Source organism: Cyprinodon variegatus, unplaced genomic scaffold (genome assembly GCF_000732505.1).
Source record: "Cyprinodon variegatus isolate N-32 unplaced genomic scaffold, C_variegatus-1.0 Scaffold260, whole genome shotgun sequence".
Lineage (NCBI taxonomy): Eukaryota > Metazoa > Chordata > Actinopteri > Cyprinodontiformes > Cyprinodontidae > Cyprinodon > Cyprinodon variegatus.
Genome location: NW_015150713.1, coordinates 490518 through 515051, shown reverse-complemented (window position 1 = coordinate 515051; position 24534 = coordinate 490518). Strand labels below are relative to the sequence as shown.

Sequence of the window (24534 nt, the reverse complement as noted above, 5' to 3'; positions counted from 1 at the left end):
ATATATGTAAAGCACAATGGAGGGGGTAATTTGCCTACACAACACCTGGCTACTTTGGTGGCCCACCGCAGTGGATCTCAGCCCAAACTGAGTTACCGACAGGTCTAAACAGCAGTTTATCTACAAAGAAAATGGACAAAAATAACAGGATGAAGGTTTGAATTTATGTGCTAGTTTAATAGAGACCTTTGATAGAGCTATGGTGGAAAGAGTGTTAGCAATATAAAAAAAAAAAAAATAAACTAAAGCTATGTATAAAAAAAGTGTTGGCCAAAACTCTTCCAAAAGGATGCGAGAGACTGAGGTCCATCAGAAGACTGTAGCTCTGCTAAGGGGGTTATGAAAACCACAGTATCAAAGGGTGTACTGGTTTCTTCAATTGATCTATGAGCAGTCATTGATAGGCGTGTATATATATATATGTATATATGAACATAGTTAGGCAACATGTTTAATTTTTATGTTTTGTGTTTTTAGGGTTATGGCCAGAGGAGTGGTACGAGGGCGTATGTGAAATTGCCACCAAATCTCCTCTCCTCACCTTTCCAAGCGGAGAGCCTCTTCGTTCTGAGCTGCAGTACAACTCGGCTCTGAAAAATGACACAGTGACACCGGTACGGTGTTAGACATCTACATACTCTAAATATGACCAAACTTCAGCACCAACTTGTTATATATTTCATTTTTGCCTTCTAGGCTGAGTTGAGTGAACTGCGGTCAACAATCAGCAATCTGCTCGACCCTTCTCCTGAAGGATCTGCTCTCATTAACAAGCTAGACTTTGCTATGTCCACCTACCTGCTGTCTGTCTACCGATTAGAATACATGAGGTCAGCTCACCTACCTCTACATCTTACATGTCTCTTGTTTAGTTTCAACAAGTTCCTCAATATAATATAATTGGTGCAGTTTTTAATAATCTTCTTCAACTTTATACTTTGTCAGGATGCTGCGATCAAATGATGCCGACAGGTTTCAGGTCATGTTTCGGTACTTTGAAGACAAAGCCATCCAAAAAGATAAATCTGGTAAGAGCTTAAACCACATTGGTTTACATAGTACTTTTAATTTGTCATTAACTTCTTTATTGTCAATGAAATCCCTTTAGGAATGATGCAGTGCATCATTTGTGTCGGTGACAAGGTGTTTGATGTCTTCCTCCAGATGATGGCTGAAAAGGTAGATAGCATGACTTCTAATCCGAAAAAAACTTCATTCTTTAATTTGGCTAAACATTTTTGCATTTTTCTAATTTTTTAGCCGAAAACTAAAGAACACGAAGAGGAGCTGGAACGACATGCTCAGTTCTTATTGGTCAACTTTAACCACACTCACAAACGAATCCGCAGGGTGGCTGACAAATACCTCTCTGGTTTGGCTGAAACGTGAGTCCAGCTACTCACTTGTCTTATATACAGTCTTACTTGAAGTTCACATACCCCCAATTAGAAAAATAATAAATTCAAATTAGTAATAATAATAATAAAAAAAAAAACTGAAATTAAGTTTGATAAATCATAATTTTGTAAAATAAAATATTGATTTTGAGTTTGTTTTTTTATATTCTAAAAAACAAAAAAACCCTGACAAATGAAAGAACCTTGCTCATGAACAGTGAACCAACATACCTGTATAAAATTTCAACCTGGAGAGACTCACGCAGAGAAGCTGCAGTTAGAAAAGTATTATTCAGTTTATTTATAAAGGTAACATTCAGATTCTTCAAAATGTTTACATCTAAGGAAAACCAGCTGATTGTGAGTTAATTGACTCTCTGCAATCCCTCACACTGACCATGCCTGTAGCGACAGTGGAGAGGAAAATTCCCTTTAAACAGGAAGAAACTTCCACCAAAACCAGGCTCAGTGTGAGTGGCCATTTGCAGTGGCCAACTGGGGTTCAAGGAGACAGAAGCACTTTAAGACTAAAACCAAATAAGTTCTTTGGCAGTCGGGAGACAACGTAGATGCTTTGAATCAACGTACAGTTGGACGAGTAACCTAGAAAAGGATTATTATAGCCTTCCCTCCAGGCCTGGACACTAGTGGTGAAATTAGCCAGATGGTGAATGGGACTGAAAACAAATCTGAGAATGAGGGAGGAGATGGGGTGGAGGTCGGTTAAAGTTTATTTGCAAGAGAGAAGTTAGGCCAGGAGCTAAATGAAGGGGATCTTTACAGATGATCAGGTTTTAAGGAAGGATGTATATATAATATAGTGTCATGATTTCCATTTTTTTTTGTCTTTAAAGGAAGGGTAGGTAAACTTTAAAGCACAACTGTAGGCTCAGTCTTTAAAAAAAGTATTCTCTGCTAATTATTGTGTCCCTCAACAGATTCCCCCATCTTCTGTGGAGTGGTCGAGTGCTGAAGACCATGTTGGATATTTTGCAAACACTCTCTCTGTCTTTAAGCGCTGTACGTATAAGCTGTGAACCAATGAGAAAATCCCTAATTGATTATATTAGTTTAAAGCAGCTCTCAACTCATCATGTTTCTGAACCCACCATTATCACATCTTATAAGGCTCAAACCCAAATTGAGGACATTTCTGAACTTCTTAAAATTATTGAATGGAAAGAATGTGCATTATTAACCCTACATGGTAAAGTATAACATCAGTTTATGCTAACACAAAAAATACATTTAAAATGATCTGAATAAGTTCATTGATGCATTATATTTAAAACCCAAAACATTCCTGAGCCTGTTTATAGACTTAAAAGTGGTGTTACATGAACACAGTAAAGGAGTCCAGTAACTGAGAGGAGTTTCTAAAATAAACTAAATCTATAGCTTTAGTTTTATACCATTGTAATGAATATATATGTACCAAATAATTACCATTTTAGTTTCTAATTCAAACATTAGTCTAGTCCTAAATAGAAATCAATTACAGACATTTTTAATAGATCATCATCTGGTATTCTTAAGCAAAATCCATAAAGAATATGCTACTAAAAAAAGAAAGTGAATTTCTCTTATAGCCTGCACCACACTGCTTTGCTCAATCATCTTAACAAACTTTGCAGGTCCTCTTCTATTGTGTGATTTACAGGGTATTATTACCACCTGCTTTAAGCTCTATTACACATTATCAGTGTCTTTATCATTTATTAAGGACATACACAAGGATCAACCGTACTATGATATTCCAGACACACCGTACAGGATCACTGTTCCAGACACATATGAAGCTCGAGAGGTGAGTTTGAATTGTAATTCTAAATGTGAACAATAGAGGGCAGCAGAATATTGTTTTTAAGCATCTGCCTTTCACTGTGAGTCATATATAGGATTACAGAATCTATGTAACTCTATGCTAAAAAGAATAAAGGCACTCCTGAAAAAACAGTAGTGGCCAAACAAGGTGTTGACACTTTGGGAACAATTTGAACAATTTCTCTGAGGGTTTTACTTTACTCTACTCTACAATTGTGAGATCCTGAGGATTGAATGTTACTGATCAGCTTTGCATGATATATTACCCTGTATTGTGCCTATTTGTTACAATTAGATTAAATGTCTTTCAGTGTTCTTGATGAATAAGTGTTACATATACATTTTATTGCAGAGCATAGTTAAGGACTTTGCAGCACGTTGTGGTGAGATTTTAAAAGAAGCAATGAAATGGGCCCCATCAGTCACAAAATCCCACCTACAGGTTTGTTCTTCTGTGCACAACTTATGAATCTTAATGCAGGAGATGGAAACATATTTCTCTAATAAAGATTTGCTCTAAAAGTATTTTATGCTGTTAATGTTCTTACCCTATCTGATCATTTTCATGCAGGAATACCTGAACAAACATCAGATCTGGGTGTCAGGACTCTCTCAGCATACTGGCCTTGCCATGGCCACAGAAAGCATTTTGCACTTTGCAGGCTACAACAGGCAGAGCACTACACTTGGTGTAAGTGTCCACTGTAAAATGATGCATAATTCACGTCGCTATGTCTGGTATTAGGTTGAGCAAAGGTTAAAGACCGTATATCTAGAAAAATATTGATAAACCCATGAAATGGCAACCAATCACTAAATTGTATTTATTAGTTTGAATTATCCCATGGTAATTTGAGTGATAATACAACACATCTTTAAAGCTACAAGGAAGACAATAAATAGGTGCACAACTGCATAATTATTGTGAAATCTCTATTCTACACAGTCAAGATTTTGCATCTAGGGATTTGAAATTATTGGCATTGTCATCAGTCTATGTATGTCACTGAATTTTTAACATGTCAGTATTGATGGGGATAACAATAACAGGGTTCATATTTTTAAATAATGTTTATTTCTATCATGTTGCTGTTGTGTCATTTTTCCCCCAGCTTTTGAAAGGGTACAGTAAGATATAGAAGATTGTTTTTTTCAGCCATAACTATGGCCAGAAACCTGTGCTATCAGAAGCTGAATATGAACTGCTCTAATTGAATCTGTAATCCGTCTGATAAGAAATACATTAGTTTAAAAATGAATTTGACAAAAATGAATGGTTTGAAACTGAATACATTTACTATAAAATTTTATTTTTTTGTATTGAAAATCATATGTGTTTTTCACTAGTTTTTTTGTTGTTGTTGCAAAAATTCAGTGTCTTTGTATCAGACAATTGCAAAGATACAATCAAACACAGATTCATGGATTGATATTTCACATCAGGTTAAACTTATTTTAACACATTTTGGGCTGAAGCTCTGGAGCGCACATTAGCCTGGTAGAGGTCGTTCACCAGGTCAAACAAATTGATGGTGAAATACAGATCCATGTAACACCTAAACTGGATATTGCTATCCAAAAAAAAAGATATCTGTAACGTTAGGCTCAGAAATATTTACAGCCTTTACTTGCAAAAACAAAAGAGGAATGACCAACAGTCATCATCTTGGATTTAGCAAGCAGTCACTGATTAAAAGAAAAAAATCGTAGTACTAATTACATTTATGCCCCATGAGGAATACCTGTAAATTTATAACCTCCACCTGCTCTATAGCCTTGTTTTGTTACAGAGTCAATCACATACTTTCAGAGGTTTCCTACTTTAAAAGGCTCAAAGATTATTAATTAAAATGTGTGGCACACTTTGATCGATAATTTTATCTAACATTGGCCCCAGTGGCCCTTTGGTTAATATCTATTCAGTATTAAATGCTTTTCTATCAAAGGAAATGTTCCTTCTACAGCAACTGCCTTGCTTTTTTCATAAAACTGATGGAAGTTTTTTTTTTTTATGCAAACATGTTATGTTGAGTTTGAAATCCATACAGCTGGGTTGTAAACAACAGATATGTCTGTTTACCCTACTGTATGGTGTATGCATGCCAGCTAGTCTGTGTAGCTTTATTTTGCTTGCTGAGCATTTGTTATATTTTCCTGTGCTTGCATTCTGCTAAACCTGTCTTTTTATTTGCTTCATTTTTTTTTTTTTTTTGTATTTTCTCTTCATTTAACTGACCCAACTACCTCCCTGGTGGTTTGGCTGATTTACGGCTTACCTGGTTACTTACTGGCAATGGACGGGTGGTTTGAATGGCTGGTTATCCATTCGGCTAACTGGTTAAACTGATGCTGTCCTTCACCATGGTTTCAACCCTAGGCTGCTTTTCCACAGGTTGGTCTCAACACTAATTACAGACAGACAGGGGTTTAAAACTTGCAAAAAAAAAGTGTATGCTCAACTCTTACTGCACAGCTGCATGTTCTACTTTCCAAGCTCTTGAATTTTTGGTCTCAGGCTTTACAAATTACGTTTTCTGTTTAGACCACTCAGCTGACGGAGAGACCGGCATGTGTGAAGAAAGATTACTCCAACTTCATGGCATCACTTAACTTAAGGAACCGTTACACCGGAGAGGTAGAGCTTAGCATTAGATTTGTTTCCAATTAAAATTGTATGCATACTGAATGATGATCAATGCATTTGTTGGCTTTTTTTTTTTTTTTGCATCAGGTGGCTGGTATGATCCAGTTTTCAGAGGCAACACACAGCCACTCTGATCTTAGCAAGATGATGATCAGTCAAATGACCAGCGCTCTAGAAAGAAAAGACCCGGAAGCATTCACTCAAGTCATGTTCAAAATGGCGGCTTTGCTTATAAATACAAAAAGTGAGCTCTGTCCGGTTCATTAAACTGAAGTTTAAATGTGTAATGTGAGTTTGAGAGTTAATATAAAGTGTCTTTTAGACTGCGACCCCCAGCTGCTGCACCATCTGTGCTGGTCTCCACTGAAGATGTTTTCAGAGCATGGGATGGAAACAGCCATTGCCTGCTGGGAATGGCTCCTTGCTGCACATAATGGAGTGGAAGTTCCAGTAAGTGTTCACCACAGACTTTTTCATTTATGTCAGCAAAGGTTTAAAATACCACTTTGTGCGAAAGCATTGTAATGTTATTCTCTCCTTTTAATGTTCGTAGTTCATGCGTGAGATGGCAGGAGCTTGGCAGATGACCGTGGAGCTGAAGATGGGTTTGTTTTCAGAAACTCAAGTCGAGGCCGGACCCCTGGCTGTGTCAGAGGAAAGCCAGCCAACACCCTGCGCTCCAGATGTCATCCCTCACTTCCTCTGGATAGAGGTGACTGAGACGCAGCCATATAGCATCAGCATCTTTTTCTTCCTCAAATTAAAATGTCAGCATTTGATTTGAATTTAACTAAGGTTTAGGTTTCTTTAGGTGATTGAGGCGATCTCTGTTTGTGCCCAATGCATATGGAAACTCCCTGTAAAAATTGTCTACAGATTATGAACAAATATGTGAGAAAAATATATGAACAAAAAAAAAAGGTTTTTCACCTTAAAAAATTGGTAGCTGGCTGGAAATTCATAAGTTTGATCGTTGTTGGATCGGTGAATGAAAAAGAAACTCCCTGAACACTTCAGTCTTTATGCTGGATGTTTTCACTGTGGGGAATAACACTAAAGAAGAGCCATTTTGCTCTCAGTGATGTATTAAAAGAATTAAATAACTTGAACTTTTTACATGTTAGAACTACAAGTGTTGAAGTGTTTTTAAGGTGATTTAGTTGTTTAAAAACACAACACATAACTCAGGTGGAAGGAAGATGTTTATGAATAAAATCTATATTCACTTTAGGATGCAGAGTAAGAATGTTGTTTACAGAGGGCAATGCCAACTGTGTTATAGCAAATACATGGTGCTAAAACATCTTTATAGAAAGACTCTTGTTTTGTTTATTTGAAATGACAGTAAGTCTTTGTCCACAGAGAATCTTCTCTCATTCACACAAAGTTACACTCTTTTAATTTAAACCATCAATGCTTCTGCAAAGCAGCAAAGTTGGAGAACATTTCTTGGATGGATATAATTTTTAAATAGGATTAATTTCTACTAAATCAGCAAAGCAAATCAGACATGATAGTTTATTTCTTAGCCCATTTGAATTCAAAAATTCAACAACGTAGAATTTTGCAATAAACAGCCATAATGATGATAGAAATCACCCCTCAAAAATATAAATTAGGATATTGCCAAAAAAGCAAAGAAGCCTCTTCTCAGCAGTAGATACTGGACAAACAAGTGTGTGTCCAGTATCTAATGCCGAGAAGAACTACGATTCCTTATTTTCACTCATAAAAGATTTTATTTCCTGCTGTTTTTACAGTTCCTGGTGCAGAGGTTTGAGATTGCCAAGTACAGTAGCGTGGACCAGGTGGAGATCTTCATTTCAATTTTGCAGAGATCTCTTTCTCTGAGTGTCGGAGGATCCAAAAGCAGCCTGAACCGACATGTTGCTGCGATTGGCCCAAGATTCAGGTATATTTTTATCACATTAAAATGGTAAAATGATTTAATATCATATTGTCAGGCAAAAATAATGAATAATAGTAAACTAATGCAGTTTATCACCAACCTCCATCCCTTTAGACTGCTGACTCTTGGTTTAACTCTGCTGCATGCTGATGTTGTGACCAACGCCACCATCAGAAATGTGCTGCGAGAGAAGATCTACTCTACAGCGTTTGACTTCTTTAGGTAGAAAATGCATTTAAAATGAATATAGAGTTAAAAAATTCTCTATTTTAAAGTCTTCTGTTCATAATCGCTGTTTCCATCTGTGTTTTCCTGTAGTGTCGCTCCCAAATTTCCCACTCAGACAGATAAGAGACTCAGAGAAGACATCAGCATAATCATAAAGTTTTATGCCTGCCTGCAGTCTGACAAGAAGTACCTCACTGCTACACAGCTGGTCCCTCCCGGTAAAATAACAAAATATTAACAAATGATCTGTTCTTTAAGAGAAAATCATCATCATCAACTTAATTTGTTTGTTGCAGATCAGATTTTATATTAAAATAAATAAAAGCAGATGCTTCCTTTTTTTATTATCTTAAGAAAAACTAGCATTATTATGAGGAAGTTAATGAATATTTAGGATGGATTTATGAGGATTTTGTTCATCCAGATCCCCAGGACATGTCGATGAACAGTCTGTCTGTAATGGCAGTTGCAGACAGCAGGAGCAGTCTGGACATCGCTGTCGGCCAGAGGCAGCAGATTCCTCAGGGGTGGATCAACACCTACCCTCTGTCCTCTGGGATGTCAACTATTTCCAAGAAGTCAGGTGAAACACTAGTTAAACCTTCTATAGCAGACTTCCGTTTTATTTTGGGTTATTATAATCATGAAGATCACATCCATATCCTGTTTTTAGGGCTCTCTAAGAAAAGCAACCGAGGTTCACAGCTGCACAAATATTACATGAAAAGACGGACTCTGTTACTGGCTTTACTGGTATTTCTCTACAATAGTAATTCGTACATATCTATAGTGTTGTAAAGTCGAGTTAAACACATTTTTTTTTTAGAGTTTTGTAATGAATCTTTGTCTTTCATGTCTCTTCCCAGGCCAGTGAGATTGAGCGGCTGACAATATGGTACAACCCGTTATCCACTCAGGAGCTCGCTATAGCAACAGAGCAGTCAGTGGAAACCAGCATCGCCAACTGGAGGTCCAAATATATCAGTCTGACAGAAAAGCAGTGGAAAGATAATGTCAACCTGGCCTGGAGTATATCTCCTTACCTGGCTCTGCAGCTGCCTGCAAGGTAAATAGACAAATATTCAGAGTTCAGAGTTAAACAGAGTTCAATGCAGCTTAAAAACTTAAATTTTATCTTCTGTCTAGGTTTAAAAAAAGAAGAGAGATTATGGAAGATAAGAATATCTGTCTATATCCTGCCTGTTTCAATTTAAAAGTCTGGATTTATAAGAATGACTTGGTCCAATCCAAGCTTGACTCAGACCTTTCATCGCACCTCGATTATGGTCACCATCACTGGCGGCTATTGGAGTTTTCCCCAGGGGGGCTATAAATTCAAAGTAGACGTATCAAACATATACCAAGTATCACACCAGTATATTTATATGAATGCCAACAACAAAAAAAATTCTAAAAACACTTTAAAAAAACAAAAAAATTATTTCATGTAGAGGTTTATTTTTTTGCCCTTTTGGGGTATTGTGAAGGCAAATCGGTGTTTTGCCTGGTCCAATATGGTGTCACAAACCTAAAACAAAGTTTAATAATTGTGAAGCTATTTGACAGTTTTAAATTTTTTTATATATAAAACTATTTATTTTTCTGAGAATAAATAGTTTAAATATTTAAGAGCAACTATGCAAATGAACAAAAACCTAGAAAAGGTACACTAATATTATATTATTTTCTATGTGAATCCCAGATTGTTCATGCCTCTTTGCCCTTTCTAAAAAGTGCTTTAAATCAGCCCTACCTGTCTGTATCCATACTAGGTCAGTCCTGACATTTGAAAAAATGTCATCAATCCGACGACGAAACAGCTTTACTCACCATTAAAGAATAAATATTTATCTTGCAAATCTAAAAAATGTATTAATATATTTCAATTTTTTTATTTAATTTATGAAATTTTATTTATTATTTTTATTTTATTTTTTATGTCTTGAAGGTATAGTGGAGGATTTTTTTAAAGACCCACCCTCATCACTTAAAACAAAATTTCATGTGCAAGAGCATGGCCAAGCCCATTTCTCCTTGTGCATGCCCTGTTTAAAATGTGCTGTTCTCATGGCTCATACAAGCTTACTTTGTCCACATACAACGGGAACTATATAGTGGACTCTATAGCAAACTCAGTTTACTGACCGTTTGGACAGATCACTGCTTTTTGCTCCTTTGGTCATGCTAATCAAGCTCATTGGGTTGGTGTGGGGGCGCCCTCTATTGACCAGCTGCCACTGGTCACCATACTATCTACTTTTTCTTTATTGCTTTAGAGCAAAGGTCTTCAACAGGGGGTCCAGGACCCTAGGGGGTCCACGGAGGTTCTGCATGGGGGTCACGAAAGTTTTGGTGTATTAGTTTTTTTTTTTTTTTTTTTATATATATATATTTCCCCCTGCAATATTCCCACTTATTGAAATGTCTTTAAATACACATTAACATGGATTTACCACACTGAAGTAAACAGATAAATGGAGGCAGAATATGTCTTTCAGTCATTAATGCTCACATTCAGTGACGCACAAGAGCTTGTTCAAGCTGGGCACCGTTTCATTCACAACACCTGTCCCATCAATCAGGAATCAGAAATACTTTAATAATCCCAGGGCGAAATTACTTTCATTACATTACTCCATCTATAATAGAAAGACTATAGGATCAGTTTGATATAACACAATTTCGTACAATATATATAATTAGGGGGTCCCCGCTCCATCCCGCCATCAGTTTGGGGGTCCTTGGCCTGGAAAAGGTTGAAGACCCCTGCTGTTTAATGTCCTATGTGCATATGTTGTAAACACAAAAGGTCATGGGCTCCCCTAAAAGGTTTCATCAGTAAAAAAAAATCACACAACTTTAACGTTCATGTTTTGAAAGTCTGATCTAAATAGACTTTACCTACTCACTTAAAGGCAAAAGTTGAACACTGTGGATTTTGATTATGAGCCTACAAAATATAAATATTTTTTTACCCAACATTTTTTCTATATACAGATTGCAAATTACATCAAATAATCATAACAGTTAAAGTCTGATGTTTGCTAATTTAAAATTTGCTATATAATGATGATTGAGCTTTCATTCAGAAAGAATGAAAATTATTGGTAAGACAGTCCAGGAAACCTGTAAATTTGTATCTGGAAAGGTTTGGAAATGTTTTTAAATGGTTAAAAACATTAATTATAACCATCAAAAATACATGTCATATAATTTTTACACTGAGGTTTTTTACCTGGTTCTGCTGGAGGTTTCTTCCTACTAAAGGGAGTTTTCCTCTCCACTGTTGCTACAAGCATGCTTGGTGTGAGGGATTGCCTTCAAGTCAATGAGTCGATGCAATCAGCTAGTCTTCCTTGGATAGAAAACTTTTAAACAATCTGACTGTATGATCTGATTGAATGTGCCTTGAGATGAAATGTGTTGTGGATTGGTGCTATATAAATAAACCTAATTGAATTTTCCTTTTTAATTGATAGAAATTAGCTTGTTGTTATTGCCAAATAAGTATGCAGTTATACATAAAACAATCTGTTTGTTTCATTCTTTTAATAGCCTAAGTATGGCATGCTTAAGCACAAGCCTTTTCAGTGTTTTTTATGTTTTAAATAAATGTTTTTTCTTCATCAGTACACGTTCTCTCAGTTTTGTGTTGTATGTTTTTTCTCAGATTTAAGAACTCAGAGTCTATTGTGTCTGAAGTGACACGTCTGGTACGAATGGATCCAGCTGCTGTCTGCGATGTTCCTGAAGCAGTAAAGGTTAGCCCGTTGAAAAAAAAGAGAAAAAGGAAAATAGCTTGCAGCTCAATTTATATTTGACCTAATGTACCTGAATATTTTTTGCATCTGAGGGTTTTTAATGTATCTGAAACAAATAGAGATTAAATAGCATGTCTCAGTTTGAGACCAGAAGGGTTTATGTTGACTGACTAAGTGGGTTTTTGTTGATTGGACAAAACATCAAGTACCAAAGTTGTACAATATTGTTATAGTTGAAAGAACATATTTGTCAACTAAATGCGCATTACCAGCCCCCAACTAAACAAAGTACAGAATAAGTTTTTTCCCCCTCCTCATACACAACTGAATGAGATATGTGGTTCATGGAAATGGACAAAACATTTGTTTCATTGCTTGAGATTCTTTTCTCAACCTGGGTACACAATCTGCTTTCTTAACATGAAGCAATTTAAATCCAAACGCTGAAACTTAAACGTTTGTGATCAAAAACTTTCTTTGTTCTTATTGTTAAACTTTTTTGCATAACAGGTTAATCTTGTTTAGCTCTGCTTTAACAAGCTCCTAATGGGCTCCATCAGTGAGTAAAGTAGAGACAAGGGAGAAGACAACAGCTGTCCCTAAAGAGCTGCATCACTTTCTGCATAATTCACTTTGACATTGTTTATCTGTTTTGTTTTTTTTACTTGCTGATATGACTCATACACAGCGATTTCTCTTAAGGATTTTTTTTTCGCAACATGAAGTCGATTGGGTGATGCATGCTACACATTAGGATCTGCTAATGTGATGTAAATGTTGGTTAAGTTCTGTTCTTTTGCCTGCAGTTCTTGGTGACTTGGCACACAATTGATGCAGACTCTCCAGAACTCAGTCACATCCTCTGCTGGGCCCCAGCAGATCCACCAACTGGACTGTCCTACTTCTCCTCCATGTATCCTCCCCACCCCCTCACAGCTCAGTATGGGGTCAAAGTTCTGCGCTCCTTTCCTCCTGTATGCATATAAACACATAATGAATGTAGAATTGAAAACTGCTCTGAAATGTATTTGATTTGCAGTAATCAGTAAAAATTCTCCTTTTTTGTGTTGCTAGGATGCCATTTTATTCTACATCCCTCAAATTGTCCAAGCCCTTCGCTACGATAAGGTTTGTATTAAAACATCCAATGCTGCAAATGTATTTAAACTCCTGCATTATACGTGCATTCCTGAGTTTATTCTCTATAATCTAGATGGGTTATGTGAGAGAGTACATCCTCTGGGCCGCTCAGAAATCTCAACTGTTGGCTCACCAGTTCATCTGGAACATGAAGACCAACATTTACCTGGATGAGGAGGGACACCAGAAAGACCGTGAGATATTTAACCAGAATCAACACAAATGCACAAGGAGCAGATTCTGAGAGGCTAAGCAATGTAATAAAACTATAATTATGTCTGATTTTTATTTTATATTTTGCATCTCTTCAGCTGACATCGGGGAGTTGTTGGAACAGATGGTGGAGGAGATTACTGGATCGCTCTCTGGCCCAGCAAAAGACTTTTACCAAAGAGAGTTTGAGTTCTTCAACGAGATCACCAATGTTTCTGCCATTATCAAGTAGGACCATACTATCTGCCTGAACCTAATACCAGTTTGTATCTAGGCTGTTTTTCAATCCTGCTTTTGGGATGCTTATATGAACACATTGATTAGAATTTGTTCATCAAAAATCCTTGTTTCTGTTTACCCTTTATTTAACCAAATGTAGTTTGGTGCCCATTGGGCTTTGTTCAATGATCAATTTAAATCTCTCTGGTGGCGGAACTTATTCATAGATATGGAAACAAAGACACTAATGTTATCCTGTCTAATTAATAAAAATTGCATCATCTATTAAATATTTGCATGCATTTTAGTGCCTTTACTAGGATTAAACATCCCACTTTTATTTCTTGCCAATCACAACTCTGTGCTGCCTGAACATTATTTAAATCCTTGAAGCTATTCTTGCTCTAAAAATGTTCACTGCAAACCGATTTCTATAAATGGTGAGGATTAAGGCTGCACCGATCGCTGGTTTCTGATCACCGATACCCGATCTTTAGAATTGCTAACATGCAGGGATTATAGTATTCCAGCCCCAGGCTGGATTTCCAGCTTGTAGCGATTGCCCATGGGTGAAAAAAAATCACTTGAAAATAAATTGATTGTAAATAAATTTTAAAAAGACAATCAAAATTCCTCTTGCCTCACTCAGGCAATGGTTGCAAAGGAGCGCTCTGAAACTAATAGCAATTGAGTGCTGTTTGTGCGGTCCCGCACACGTTTGCCGGGAGCTACGGCAACAACTGATTTACCAGCGTCAATAACTGACCATGTATGCAAGTAAAAAATAAGGGTTTGTGCTTTCCTCACCGAACACAACTTCTCACAGCATGGTTATACTCCTGCAGCAGTGTGTCGCAGTGAGCTTTTCGTAGGTATAGCACAGACACTTGGATTTATGCAAAAATATTGAAGCGTGGTCTGTGCTATGTTATTCCACACCACAACGCAAGAGGGGCAATCAGGAACTAGCTGTGGGTCTAGATACGGCCGAGGCGGTGAGGAAGTTGTGGCAAGTTTGTGCGACATGGGAGGAACAGGATGGCAAAAAAGGCGGGGAACCAGGTGGAAAAAGGGTCGTTCTCACGCACCTCGCTCTTCTTGTTTGTCCATCTTCACGAGTCGTTTTCTGTAATGGTGGTCATACAAACAAAACAAGCCGGTAAGGTACCAAACAGGAAATACGCATAGTATAGAGCGGATGTAGATCTGACCAGAGGCCTCCTGTCTGTGGCACTGTCTGCGGTCACCTATAATTTGGGAGAGATAAAGCAGAGTGTCTGCAGAGGAGGTGGGAACATCTCTGCGTTCACTGTGACACTCACGCAGACCACCTGGTTTCAAAGTAAAGGATTATTTTTTTTTTTTGCTTTAATCCCTGAACATGCCGATTCCAATCTTCATCGATACAGATTTTTTTTTTTATAACCGATATAGTCTGTTGTAAGATCACAAAACCCCTTAAATACCCCTTATCTTACTGAAAGGCATTAATCAATACCTGTGAAATGTTAAAAACTTCTGAAATTACTGCTCTCAAATATAGATCAAAGTTTGGAGCATTGACTTTTGGACTTTTGCAGAGGTAGATAAGATCTTTGAAAAAGATCAGTTTCAAATCTAAATATCGGCCGATCACAAATCGAGACCGTTAAATCGGCCGGCTGATTAATCGGTGCACCGCTAGTGATGATGCGCAAAAAGTGCAACAGACACAGTCCAACTCAATATAAATCAGCTGTCACCAGGGGCAGAAATATGCGCTGATGAACTGGTCAGGCTTTTACTGGTCAATACTGATTTATTATTTCCTTAAGAGTAAAAAAAATACTAAAACTGACAAAGTTTAAGATGTTAAATTGGACTTATATTCAGCAGAATTTAAATGAATTGTCTTTGATAATTTTACTGTGTGAAAAAATTGGCTTATTTACTTTGAGTCAAGTTTCAGTTGTGAAACAAAACAAGTTTGAAAGTGATTGGATCTGCCTTAAACTCTCATATTATGCATCGTTTGTTAGTAAAGTAGAGGTTAGTTTGTTATTAGATACAGTAAATGAAGTGACACTAACAGGACTTTAAATCATCATAGAATAGGACCTTATTGTTTGTATTGTTTTGTTTCCTTTGAACAATGTGAAAACACAATTTTGCATAGCTTTTGGTTTATACTCCAGTAACCATAGCTTTTACAGTCAATACATTTTCCTATCACTGAACTCTTTACTTTATATTTGAAACGGCTGCTGGGAGTCATCATATTATGGGGCTGTTTTTAACACACATTGACCATTTTCCCAATTAAAAGCTAAATTGGGTACCAATAAAAAATAAAAATATTTTCAATCTAACCCACTGACCCTGAAAAAATTTAGATAATTTTTACAGTCTTAAAGTTATCACCTTGTAACTTTAGTTTAGAATCCTGCATGTAATCTTTAAGGTGTTTATGAAGTGGCGTGTTTTCCCAGCAGTGAAGGTGTTTTGTTCCACTTCCTCTCTCTGAATCCCTTTGTTGTTCATTAATTTAGCCACCATTTGCCCTTCTGTCGCTTCCATCATGCATTGATCTGGAAAACACACGTGTCTGTGAATATGTGGACTCAATGAGATGATTTCTTACTGAAAGTGTTGTGTCAGCTCAGAAGAGACCAGAGGTTTCCCCTCTGCCCTCATTACAGCACTAATTGCAACAACAGGGGAGAAATCTCTACTGTCCCAAGGCCTCCACTCTGTATTAGTGACTCTCCTCTGTGATTTACAGCAGAAAAAGCTGTCACTTGTGGTCTGAAGTCATTTAGTTTGATGCCCATTGAGCTCAGTAGTCTGAATAACAAACGTCCATGCACAGAAGATCAGAAAAGTTGTTTGTAACCTGTTTTTGTTTGTCTTTTTCAGGCCTATTCCTAAAGGGGAGGGACGGAAAAAGGCTTGTCTGGAAGCCTTGGCTCAGATTAAAGTCCAATGTGGGTGCTATCTTCCCAGTAACCCTGAGGCCATAGTTTTGGATATAGACTATAAGTCTGGTACTCCCATGCAGAGGTCGGCCACCAGATCAACAAGAATAAATCAGATTTATATAATTACCTTTTTGTTTTATCTGTCAAAATAAAATATTCAAATGCCTTTTCTCTTTTTTGCAGTGCTGCCAAAGCCCCATACTTGGCCAAGTTCAAAGTTAAAAGATGTGGAGTGAGTGAGCTAGAAAAAGAAGGTACTATTAGTGGCAAAAACATCCAAAATATTCTACTTCTTGTGAAAAGTGATCTGGAATATTTAAAGTAGATTTAATATTTCTCTAATTTGTTTGTCCATCTCACCACCCTCTCCTACAGGACTTCAGTCCCATTCAGATTCTGTGGATGAGATGAATGGTGAGGAAGAGGCCAGGAGAATCTGCTGGCAAGCAGCTATCTTCAAAGTTGGAGATGACTGCAGACAGGTCTAAAAAGCTCAATGTCCTTTTTATCATTCCCTGATGGAAGCTATGAATCTTAAATCATATGCTCCTCTTCTTACCGCTTTCTCTGTGTCTGCAGGACATGTTGGCTTTGCAGATAATCAGCCTGTTCAAGAACATTTTCCAGCTGGGAGGGCTGGATCTCTATGTTTTTCCCTACAGAGTGGTGGCCACAGCTCCTGGAGTAAGACTCAACTATTTCCTCATACAAAACAATTTTCGATCCATCCATCCATTTTCTGACACGCTTAACCCCAAGTGTTGCAAGGGATGCTGGTGTCTACAGTATATCCAGCTGTCTTTGGGCGAGAGGCAGGGTACACCCTGCACAGGTCGCCAGTCCATCGCAGTGCAAACAAACAAACAAAATTTAAAATGTCAAAATATTACAAAAAATGTACTTTCCCAAATGCAGCCAGATCTATTTATTTATTCATTCATTAAAGAAAGAAAAGCATAATGGAAAATATTTGACAGATTTTATGCACAAATCATTATCTAATTGAATCTTAAGCTTAATCTAAAAGCTATATACATGAATATGCTTAGATACATTGCCACTATTCTACAAATATATACTATAAATTCAATTCAAAAATAACTTTTTTTGTTTATCTTCTGAATTCAATTAAAAATGGGTGATGATTCTGAAATTAGGTCTATTAAATTAAATTTCAAAATAAAATTTGTCATATCTTTTCCTAGGGCACACATTTCATTTCTTGCAATAAGTAATCATTAAAACATAAAGGTATATAATGGTTATTACTGGTCTGTTATAATAGTATGTACCATATTGTTCTCTAAATTTAGAATATAAGAGTTTCAAGTTGGATGTTTGACTTAAATTCTGCCTGATGGTGGATAATTATAGGTTCAGAGTTTTCTAAGTAAAAACTACAGATTTAAACTGATTTGCAAATAATCTCTATCATTTTACTTTCATAGCACTATGTGGCTAAAGATTGGAACTTTTACAGTGGTGGAAAAGACATTGTCAGCTTTTATTACTTTAAGTAATCCCTGAGCACAACTATGATTTTGAGACTGGAAGCTGATTGAGGGAGATTCAAGCATTGCTAGTTTGTTATCATTCTCTCTGTCAGATAATTCATTGCCATGTTTACACTTTGCAGTTTACTGAAACTCACTGTTGTTTTAATGAGTAACTTCTCTTCACATTGTTTTTTTTGGTCAGGACACGACCTTCTCTAAACCCAAGAGCAGAACAAGCCACAATGAACCTGGGCCTTGTGTGCTGCTGCTTCTAGACGTTATCTTTTGTTGCTACTGAACGTTTCTTTGGTTAACAGCAGTCTCTTAGAGATAAAATCATTTGAACTGCTAAGATTCATGTATCACACCTTGGGTTAAAGAGAAAGTACAGTATAACCTAGCTTGCCTAAACTCGACTAGTCTATAGTATTTTGAAATGCAGTTTCTCGGCCTCTACAGAAAATATCTTTAACAAAAAACTAAATAATTAGACACAAATGTTTAACTGGAATGGTGGTTTCTGTAAGCCACTCTACCCCTTTCATAATATCACTGTTTCCATAGTGTGGAGTGATTGAGTGCATCCCAGACTGCAAGTCTCGGGACCAACTGGGTCGGCAGACTGACTTCGGGATGTATGATTACTTCAGGAACCAGTATGGAGATGAATCCACGCTTGCTTTTCAGAAGGTAAATACTAAGACATCCTCCACTAACCATCCTATTACTTCAATGCAAACTGACATCTGAACTAATATTTTGTCTTTTTTAGGCGCGGTATAACTTCATTCGCAGTATGGCAGCTTACAGCTTGCTGCTCTTCTTGCTGCAGATAAAAGACAGACACAACGGAAACATCATGCTGGACAGCCAGGGCCACCTCATTCACATCGGTGGGCACATCTTAATCTATTTTTAGACTTTAAATCTTTAGACAATAAACCAAATGTTTAGCATTTCTTTTAAATCATAAAGAGTTATCCACATTTATTGGTAGTCCTATGAAAATACTCAAAACATTCTTATTTTATCTTTTCATTTATGTTTTTCTCTACCATTATGTTGTAGGGATTTTAATCCTACTCTAATATCTTACTTAATGTATGAGCCAGTGAAATAAACTTGGATCATTGTCTAAGTTGTTTTGCAACTGGTTGAGTAGTGTTTAACTTTTAGTTGGTGCTCTGAAAGTGTTAATAGTAAAGTTTGAGGAAGTAGCAACTTGCGGTTGATTCCTGACTTTACATATATCTGCTTTATGTAAACGCCATGTCTTTTTGACTATCCCATACTGAATATCCTTCAGAAGTTGTAGCTCCTACCTCCTATTCCTAGCTCCTAACCCTTTACCTGTTGCTGGGTCAGCAGAAGGAACACTATCCAGGGTAGGAAAGGAGCTCCAGACAGCGTTCAGCCTTATGAACATCATTACGCGATTGACATGCACATGAATGATGCTTATCAAATAAGGACAACATCCTTTAGGAAAAGATCTACAAAAACAAACAAAAGTTAAACAAACTGAGCGAACAAATGAAGCTCCCTATTTGAAAAACCTAAAAACATGAAGTTGTAGCCGTAAGCATGTGTTGCACAAAGTACATGTGAAGAAATAAATTAAACACATGGACAGAATTGTTGGTCCCCCCTCGTTAATGAAAGAAAAACCAACAGTTGTAACAGAAAAAATATGTAATCTCGTAAAAGTAATAAATTAAAAAAAAGATCGATTTGAATGAAAGTCCGACCATGCTTTTCAACCATGCCTCAATAAATTCATGAAAGAGGCCTGAACAGGTTAAACTCTGATGTGAACGTCAGGAGGTCCCTATGCTAACTGAATCGGTTCTAGGAAATATACTGCTTCAGCTTCCTAGCTCCTTCCTTACTGCCTGCACTATTTTGATAGCACTAAATATGGCAACTTCCTCTGTGTGTCCTTAACAGTTTGACATATTGAGATATTTGAATTTAGCCTAAGAGAAATGGGCAACTGTCATTTCTTTTTCACAACCTAGAGAAACATGACATTTTGTTACCTTTTCCAATAGATTAGGCATGTTAAAAAGCAACATGTATACAGAAAATTTTAAAGCTACTTTGTTCCTGCACACATTTTTTGGGGGGATCTTATTATTGTTGCTGTAATGAACCCTATGTTTTTGATCTTCAGCTGTTTCTTCAATTTTACTCTTGTCTGCAATATTCATTAACGTTTTCAAGTAGCTACATGTATTTTTAGTTCCTGGGCCTAGTTGGACCCGTCTTTAAACCTTCATTTTTGTGGCTAATGCTCTATTTATGCTTTTAGACTTTGGGTTCATGTTTGAAAGCTCTCCTGGGGGAAATCTGGGCTGGGAGCCAGATATCAAGCTCACAGATGAAATGGTGATGATCATGGGTGGGAAGATGGAGGCGACGCCTTTCAAGTGGTTCATGGAAATGTGTGTGAGGGGATACCTTGCTGTGAGGTGAGTTTCCAGAGGGGTTTAAATACATCTTTCATGCTAAGCCCATCTATAGAAGTTATTTGATCACAGTTTTGTGGGCTCACTTGCAACTTAGGGTACTCACGACCTTTTTATTATTGATTAAAGGCAACATCTTACATCATAAACTTGGTACTACTCTTATACTGTATAACTTCTTGTTAGTTTTGTGAATTGGCAAGAATTTGACAATACGCTTGTTATTACGATTACGTGTCATGATTTATACCAACATATTCTGATACAGTATAAAAAACTATATATTGTGATTTTATAATAGTATAGCACTGGAACACCTCACCAGATCATGATGTTGCTCTGCTGCGGCGGCAGCAGAGCAACTGAAGAGCAACTGAACAATAGGCTCTTGGGTGGTACTCTTCCAACTACCAGCTGCAGCTGCAATCCTGAGTTATATAAAAATAAGCCAGTGAAATGAATGTTTGCTTATTAATATTTTTTAAATTTTAGTTTAATTTGGCCGTATTTTGAATGCATACCAATATCTAATGAATCATTGCAATATTAGACAGAAACAATTTTTTTCTTACACCCCTACTACTCAACATTAGTAGGTCAACTGATGTAATGCAAACTATACTTTTCACATCTTGGCTTTTCACCACTCTGATGATGCTGTGTGAATCATTTAAGATAGAAAGAATACACATTAGTTTGATGAAGGTCCAGAAAATTCTGCAACAGTTTCTTCCTTACCACCATCAGAGCGCTGAACTGTTGAAAAAACTCTAAATCATGTCACAGACTCTGCATCACACTGAAACTTCCATATTAATGGATTTTTTTGTGTGTTTTTTTGCACGTTGTTTATTTCTCCCACACATTTGATCACTGCTGCACTTTAAGGAATGGAAATGTTAATTTACTGTCTGGAAAGCTGTACTAAACAGAATTTCATTTGTATACACTCTGTGTATACAAAAACACAATAAAAGTTGTCTAAGTCTAGACAATGTGAAAAATGGTCATAAGAACAAAGCTCGGCACAGTAAGTGATCAAAGCTCGGTCTGGAGGGGTAGTGTAAATATAGAAATCGGGTACCACTAGGGGGTCCTACCCACACTTTAAGAACCGGTACCCTTATATAACTGATTATTATTTAACAGGAAGACTTGATCATTTATGCATGGGTGTCACTCTGTATTTTTTCATATTTCCTCTTCCAATGGGTGATATGATGCGCACAAAGTCTGGAAACTTTGAGACTGACTTGAACATATTTAGCCTTGCCAAAGGGTGGGTGGGGAGTTTGCTGCACTAAATCACAATTTCCTATTGTCTGGGTTCAATTTAGGTACAATTTTAATGTTGACCAGTTGCATGAGGTTAAGTTTTAGTTACCATTTGGCTTGTATCCAATGTCGCTTCTGGGAAATTGTGCTAAAATAATATAAAAGGCGTTGCCTCATGCCAATGTGGTTAAATGATGATCAGTGATTTTAACTGGCTGTAAAAATTTACTTTCTCTTTGTATATTTGTATTCATTACCCATTTCTGTCTCCTTTTCTATTTTCATTCTTTTTGAATGAGAATGCAGGTGAAATCAAATAAAGCTCTATTAACTTAAACAAGAAATAAAAACTGGTTCCATCTGTACACTTTGTAACTCACTCCTGGATCTGCAGCCTGTCTGTGGCTTCAAACTGATTTTAATTAATTTCAGATCAGTCCAGTTAATCCCACAACTATTCAAGTTCATTTACTTGGTCATTCGGTCTGGAGGGGTAGTGTAAATATAGAAATCGGGTACCACCTAGGGGGTCCTACCCACAATTTAAGAACCGGTACCCTTATATAACTGATTATTGCTCGGTGAGAGGGGTTGATTACTAATTATTTTATGTTCCCCCGTGTTCAAACAGGCCCTACATGGATGCAGTTGTCTCTCTGGTAAATCTCATGCTGGACACAGGTCTTCCCTGCTTCAGAGGGCAAACCATCAAACTACTCAAGTGAGTATGTTTGGCTTTTTATGATTCTGTTACTATGAACCAACACAAAGGTATTTAAAATGTCATTTGCTGTTCTTGCTTATAATATGTGCGCACATTCAGGCAGCGATTCAACCCTGGGCTGAGCGAGAAAGATGCAGCTTCCTTCATCATTAAAGTCATCCAGAACTGCTTCCTCAGCAACAGGTTTGTGGATACCAATCATGCTATGATCTTCTTTAACAGCAACTTCCAGGGATTGCTTTGATTTTTCTGACTGTCTCTGCTTTTCTTTTTCAACAGGAGCCGAACATACGATATGCTCCAGTACTACCAAAACCAGATCCCATACTAAACATCTGTGCCTGAGCATGTGCATCTGTTGGCTGGTACATAATGTTTGTGCCTTCATTGCATTCCTCTTTTGGAGATTGTGTAAATTAAATGGTTTTGATGATAATCAGTTATATTTGCTTTTGCATCCTTTATTTATTATGCTATGTTGAAATCAATGTTAGCCCTAATTATTGTATGGTTGCACTAGAATTTGACTTCTCTGTATTTGACGGGTATCTCTCGTTATTCTGCACGTTCAGTACACACGTTCAGTACACACTTCATTGGTTTGTGCCATTATTTTAATTGCGATATTTGTGAATGTTGCTTTTGTTAATTTTTTTTTGGGGGGGGTTATGGAATTTGAAGTGGATGTTTTATGGTAGCAGAAGTAAATTTGTATCAGTTCTGACCAATGTGGCCTATTATGTCATCCTGTGCTTGACTGTACTACTGTGCTTCTCTTTGAATGGACCAGTCGGAGTAATTTGACCCGTGCCATGTGTTTAACAGGAAGACTTGATCATTTATGCATGGGTGTCACTCTGTATTTTTTCATATTTCCTCTTCCAATGGGTGATATGATGCGCACAAGTCTGGAAACTTTGAGACTGACTTGAACATATTTAGCCTTGCCAAAGGGTGGGTGGGGAGTTTGCTGCACTAAATCACAATTTCCTATTGTCTGGGTTCAATTTAGGTACAATTTTAATGTTGACCAGTTGCATGAGGTTGAGTTTTAGTTACCATTTGGCTTGTATCCAATGTCGCTTTTGGGAAATTGTGCTAAAATAATATAAAAGGCGTTGCCTCATGCCAATGTGGTTAAATGATGATTAGTGATTTTAACTGGCTGTAAAAATGTACTTTCTCTTTGTATATTTGTATTCATTACCCATTTCTGTCTCCTTTTCTATTTTCATTCTTTTTGAATGAGAATGCAGGTGAAATCAAATAAAGCTCTATTAACTTAAACAAGAAATAAACACTGGTTCCATATGTACACTTTGTAAATCACTCCTGGATCTGCAGCCTGTCTGTGGCTCCAAACTGTCTCAGCCACCAACAAACCCTTTTCAAAGATTTATGTAATTTTACATAATATATATTTATACAGAATCAAAACTGATTTTAATTAATTTCAGATCAGTCCAGTTAATCCCACAACTATTCAAGTTCATTTATTTGGTCATTTAATGCCAACTGTCAAAATATATTTCTGAGGAAGCTTTGCAAATTGAATCTTCTTACAAACAAATTTAGCAACTGGAAGGGACCCATTTTCAGTAAACAGTGGTTTATATATTTATTAAATATATATAAATTGTATTCTTCCAATCAAAATTTAAAGTATTTAAATCACGCTTTGATACATGCTCTTTTCTTTAAAATGCAATCACATAGCTTAAAAAAAGGTACAGTTATGTTCATTGTAAATCTCCATCCACCAGAGGGCAGCATGTGATGATACATGCAGTATCAGCTCTGTTTTTCTTGAGTGACTGAAAGATGAGGGCACTAATCTGATTCATCAGTATGATGCACATCCTCCTCTGCCTTATTCATCCTCATGCTTTAAGATTGTTACTTTAAAAATACATGAAACTGACTAAAATCTTAATCCTCTTGAGCTTCCTCTCAGGTACAGGGACTGACAGGGTAGTTTTTTTTAAGTCTTCCATACCCTACCTTTTAAGGTCTTAGCCTCTGACAGCAACATGACTTACTTACAGGGGATAATGTGTTCTTGTCTGAATAATTTGCCATGGCAAAAAACAACTAAAAACACAGAAAAACAAAACAATATCACCAGTCGGGGCACCAGCAAATTGTCAGTTACTTCGGTTTCATGGCAGTACATAGAAATCTGCATATGCTCAATTTGCATAGATTCTTGGAGGAAAAAGTAAAGTTGGTGAATTCTGAGTCATTAGAAATGTTAATCTTTCTAAGAATTTGTTGCAGCC

At 36.9% G+C, this 24534-nt stretch overlaps 1 protein-coding gene across 1 annotated transcript in view; it reads left to right on the top strand.

The window, feature by feature from the left end:
- pi4ka (phosphatidylinositol 4-kinase, catalytic, alpha) overlaps nucleotides 1–23542 on the top strand; it is a 42997-nt gene extending 19455 nt beyond the window's left edge. Inside the window, exons 21-54 of the mRNA XM_015382588.1 lie at nucleotides 478–614; nucleotides 697–830; nucleotides 946–1028; nucleotides 1109–1179; nucleotides 1261–1385; nucleotides 2336–2417; nucleotides 3121–3204; nucleotides 3574–3663; nucleotides 3793–3912; nucleotides 5764–5856; nucleotides 5953–6109; nucleotides 6188–6315; nucleotides 6419–6577; nucleotides 7626–7777; nucleotides 7889–7996; nucleotides 8093–8220; nucleotides 8427–8585; nucleotides 8676–8755; nucleotides 8869–9068; nucleotides 11673–11763; nucleotides 12570–12737; nucleotides 12838–12891; nucleotides 12977–13097; nucleotides 13215–13344; nucleotides 16231–16374; nucleotides 16476–16546; nucleotides 16668–16774; nucleotides 16872–16976; nucleotides 18353–18478; nucleotides 18561–18681; nucleotides 20100–20259; nucleotides 22163–22252; nucleotides 22355–22438; nucleotides 22535–23542. Of these exons, the coding sequence (XP_015238074.1) occupies nucleotides 478–614; nucleotides 697–830; nucleotides 946–1028; nucleotides 1109–1179; nucleotides 1261–1385; nucleotides 2336–2417; nucleotides 3121–3204; nucleotides 3574–3663; nucleotides 3793–3912; nucleotides 5764–5856; nucleotides 5953–6109; nucleotides 6188–6315; nucleotides 6419–6577; nucleotides 7626–7777; nucleotides 7889–7996; nucleotides 8093–8220; nucleotides 8427–8585; nucleotides 8676–8755; nucleotides 8869–9068; nucleotides 11673–11763; nucleotides 12570–12737; nucleotides 12838–12891; nucleotides 12977–13097; nucleotides 13215–13344; nucleotides 16231–16374; nucleotides 16476–16546; nucleotides 16668–16774; nucleotides 16872–16976; nucleotides 18353–18478; nucleotides 18561–18681; nucleotides 20100–20259; nucleotides 22163–22252; nucleotides 22355–22438; nucleotides 22535–22586 (3914 nt within the window). The 3' untranslated portion in view covers nucleotides 22587–23542. The remainder of the gene's footprint in view (nucleotides 1–477; nucleotides 615–696; nucleotides 831–945; nucleotides 1029–1108; nucleotides 1180–1260; nucleotides 1386–2335; nucleotides 2418–3120; nucleotides 3205–3573; nucleotides 3664–3792; nucleotides 3913–5763; nucleotides 5857–5952; nucleotides 6110–6187; nucleotides 6316–6418; nucleotides 6578–7625; nucleotides 7778–7888; nucleotides 7997–8092; nucleotides 8221–8426; nucleotides 8586–8675; nucleotides 8756–8868; nucleotides 9069–11672; nucleotides 11764–12569; nucleotides 12738–12837; nucleotides 12892–12976; nucleotides 13098–13214; nucleotides 13345–16230; nucleotides 16375–16475; nucleotides 16547–16667; nucleotides 16775–16871; nucleotides 16977–18352; nucleotides 18479–18560; nucleotides 18682–20099; nucleotides 20260–22162; nucleotides 22253–22354; nucleotides 22439–22534) is intronic.
- Nucleotides 23543–24534: the final 992 nt, after the last annotated feature.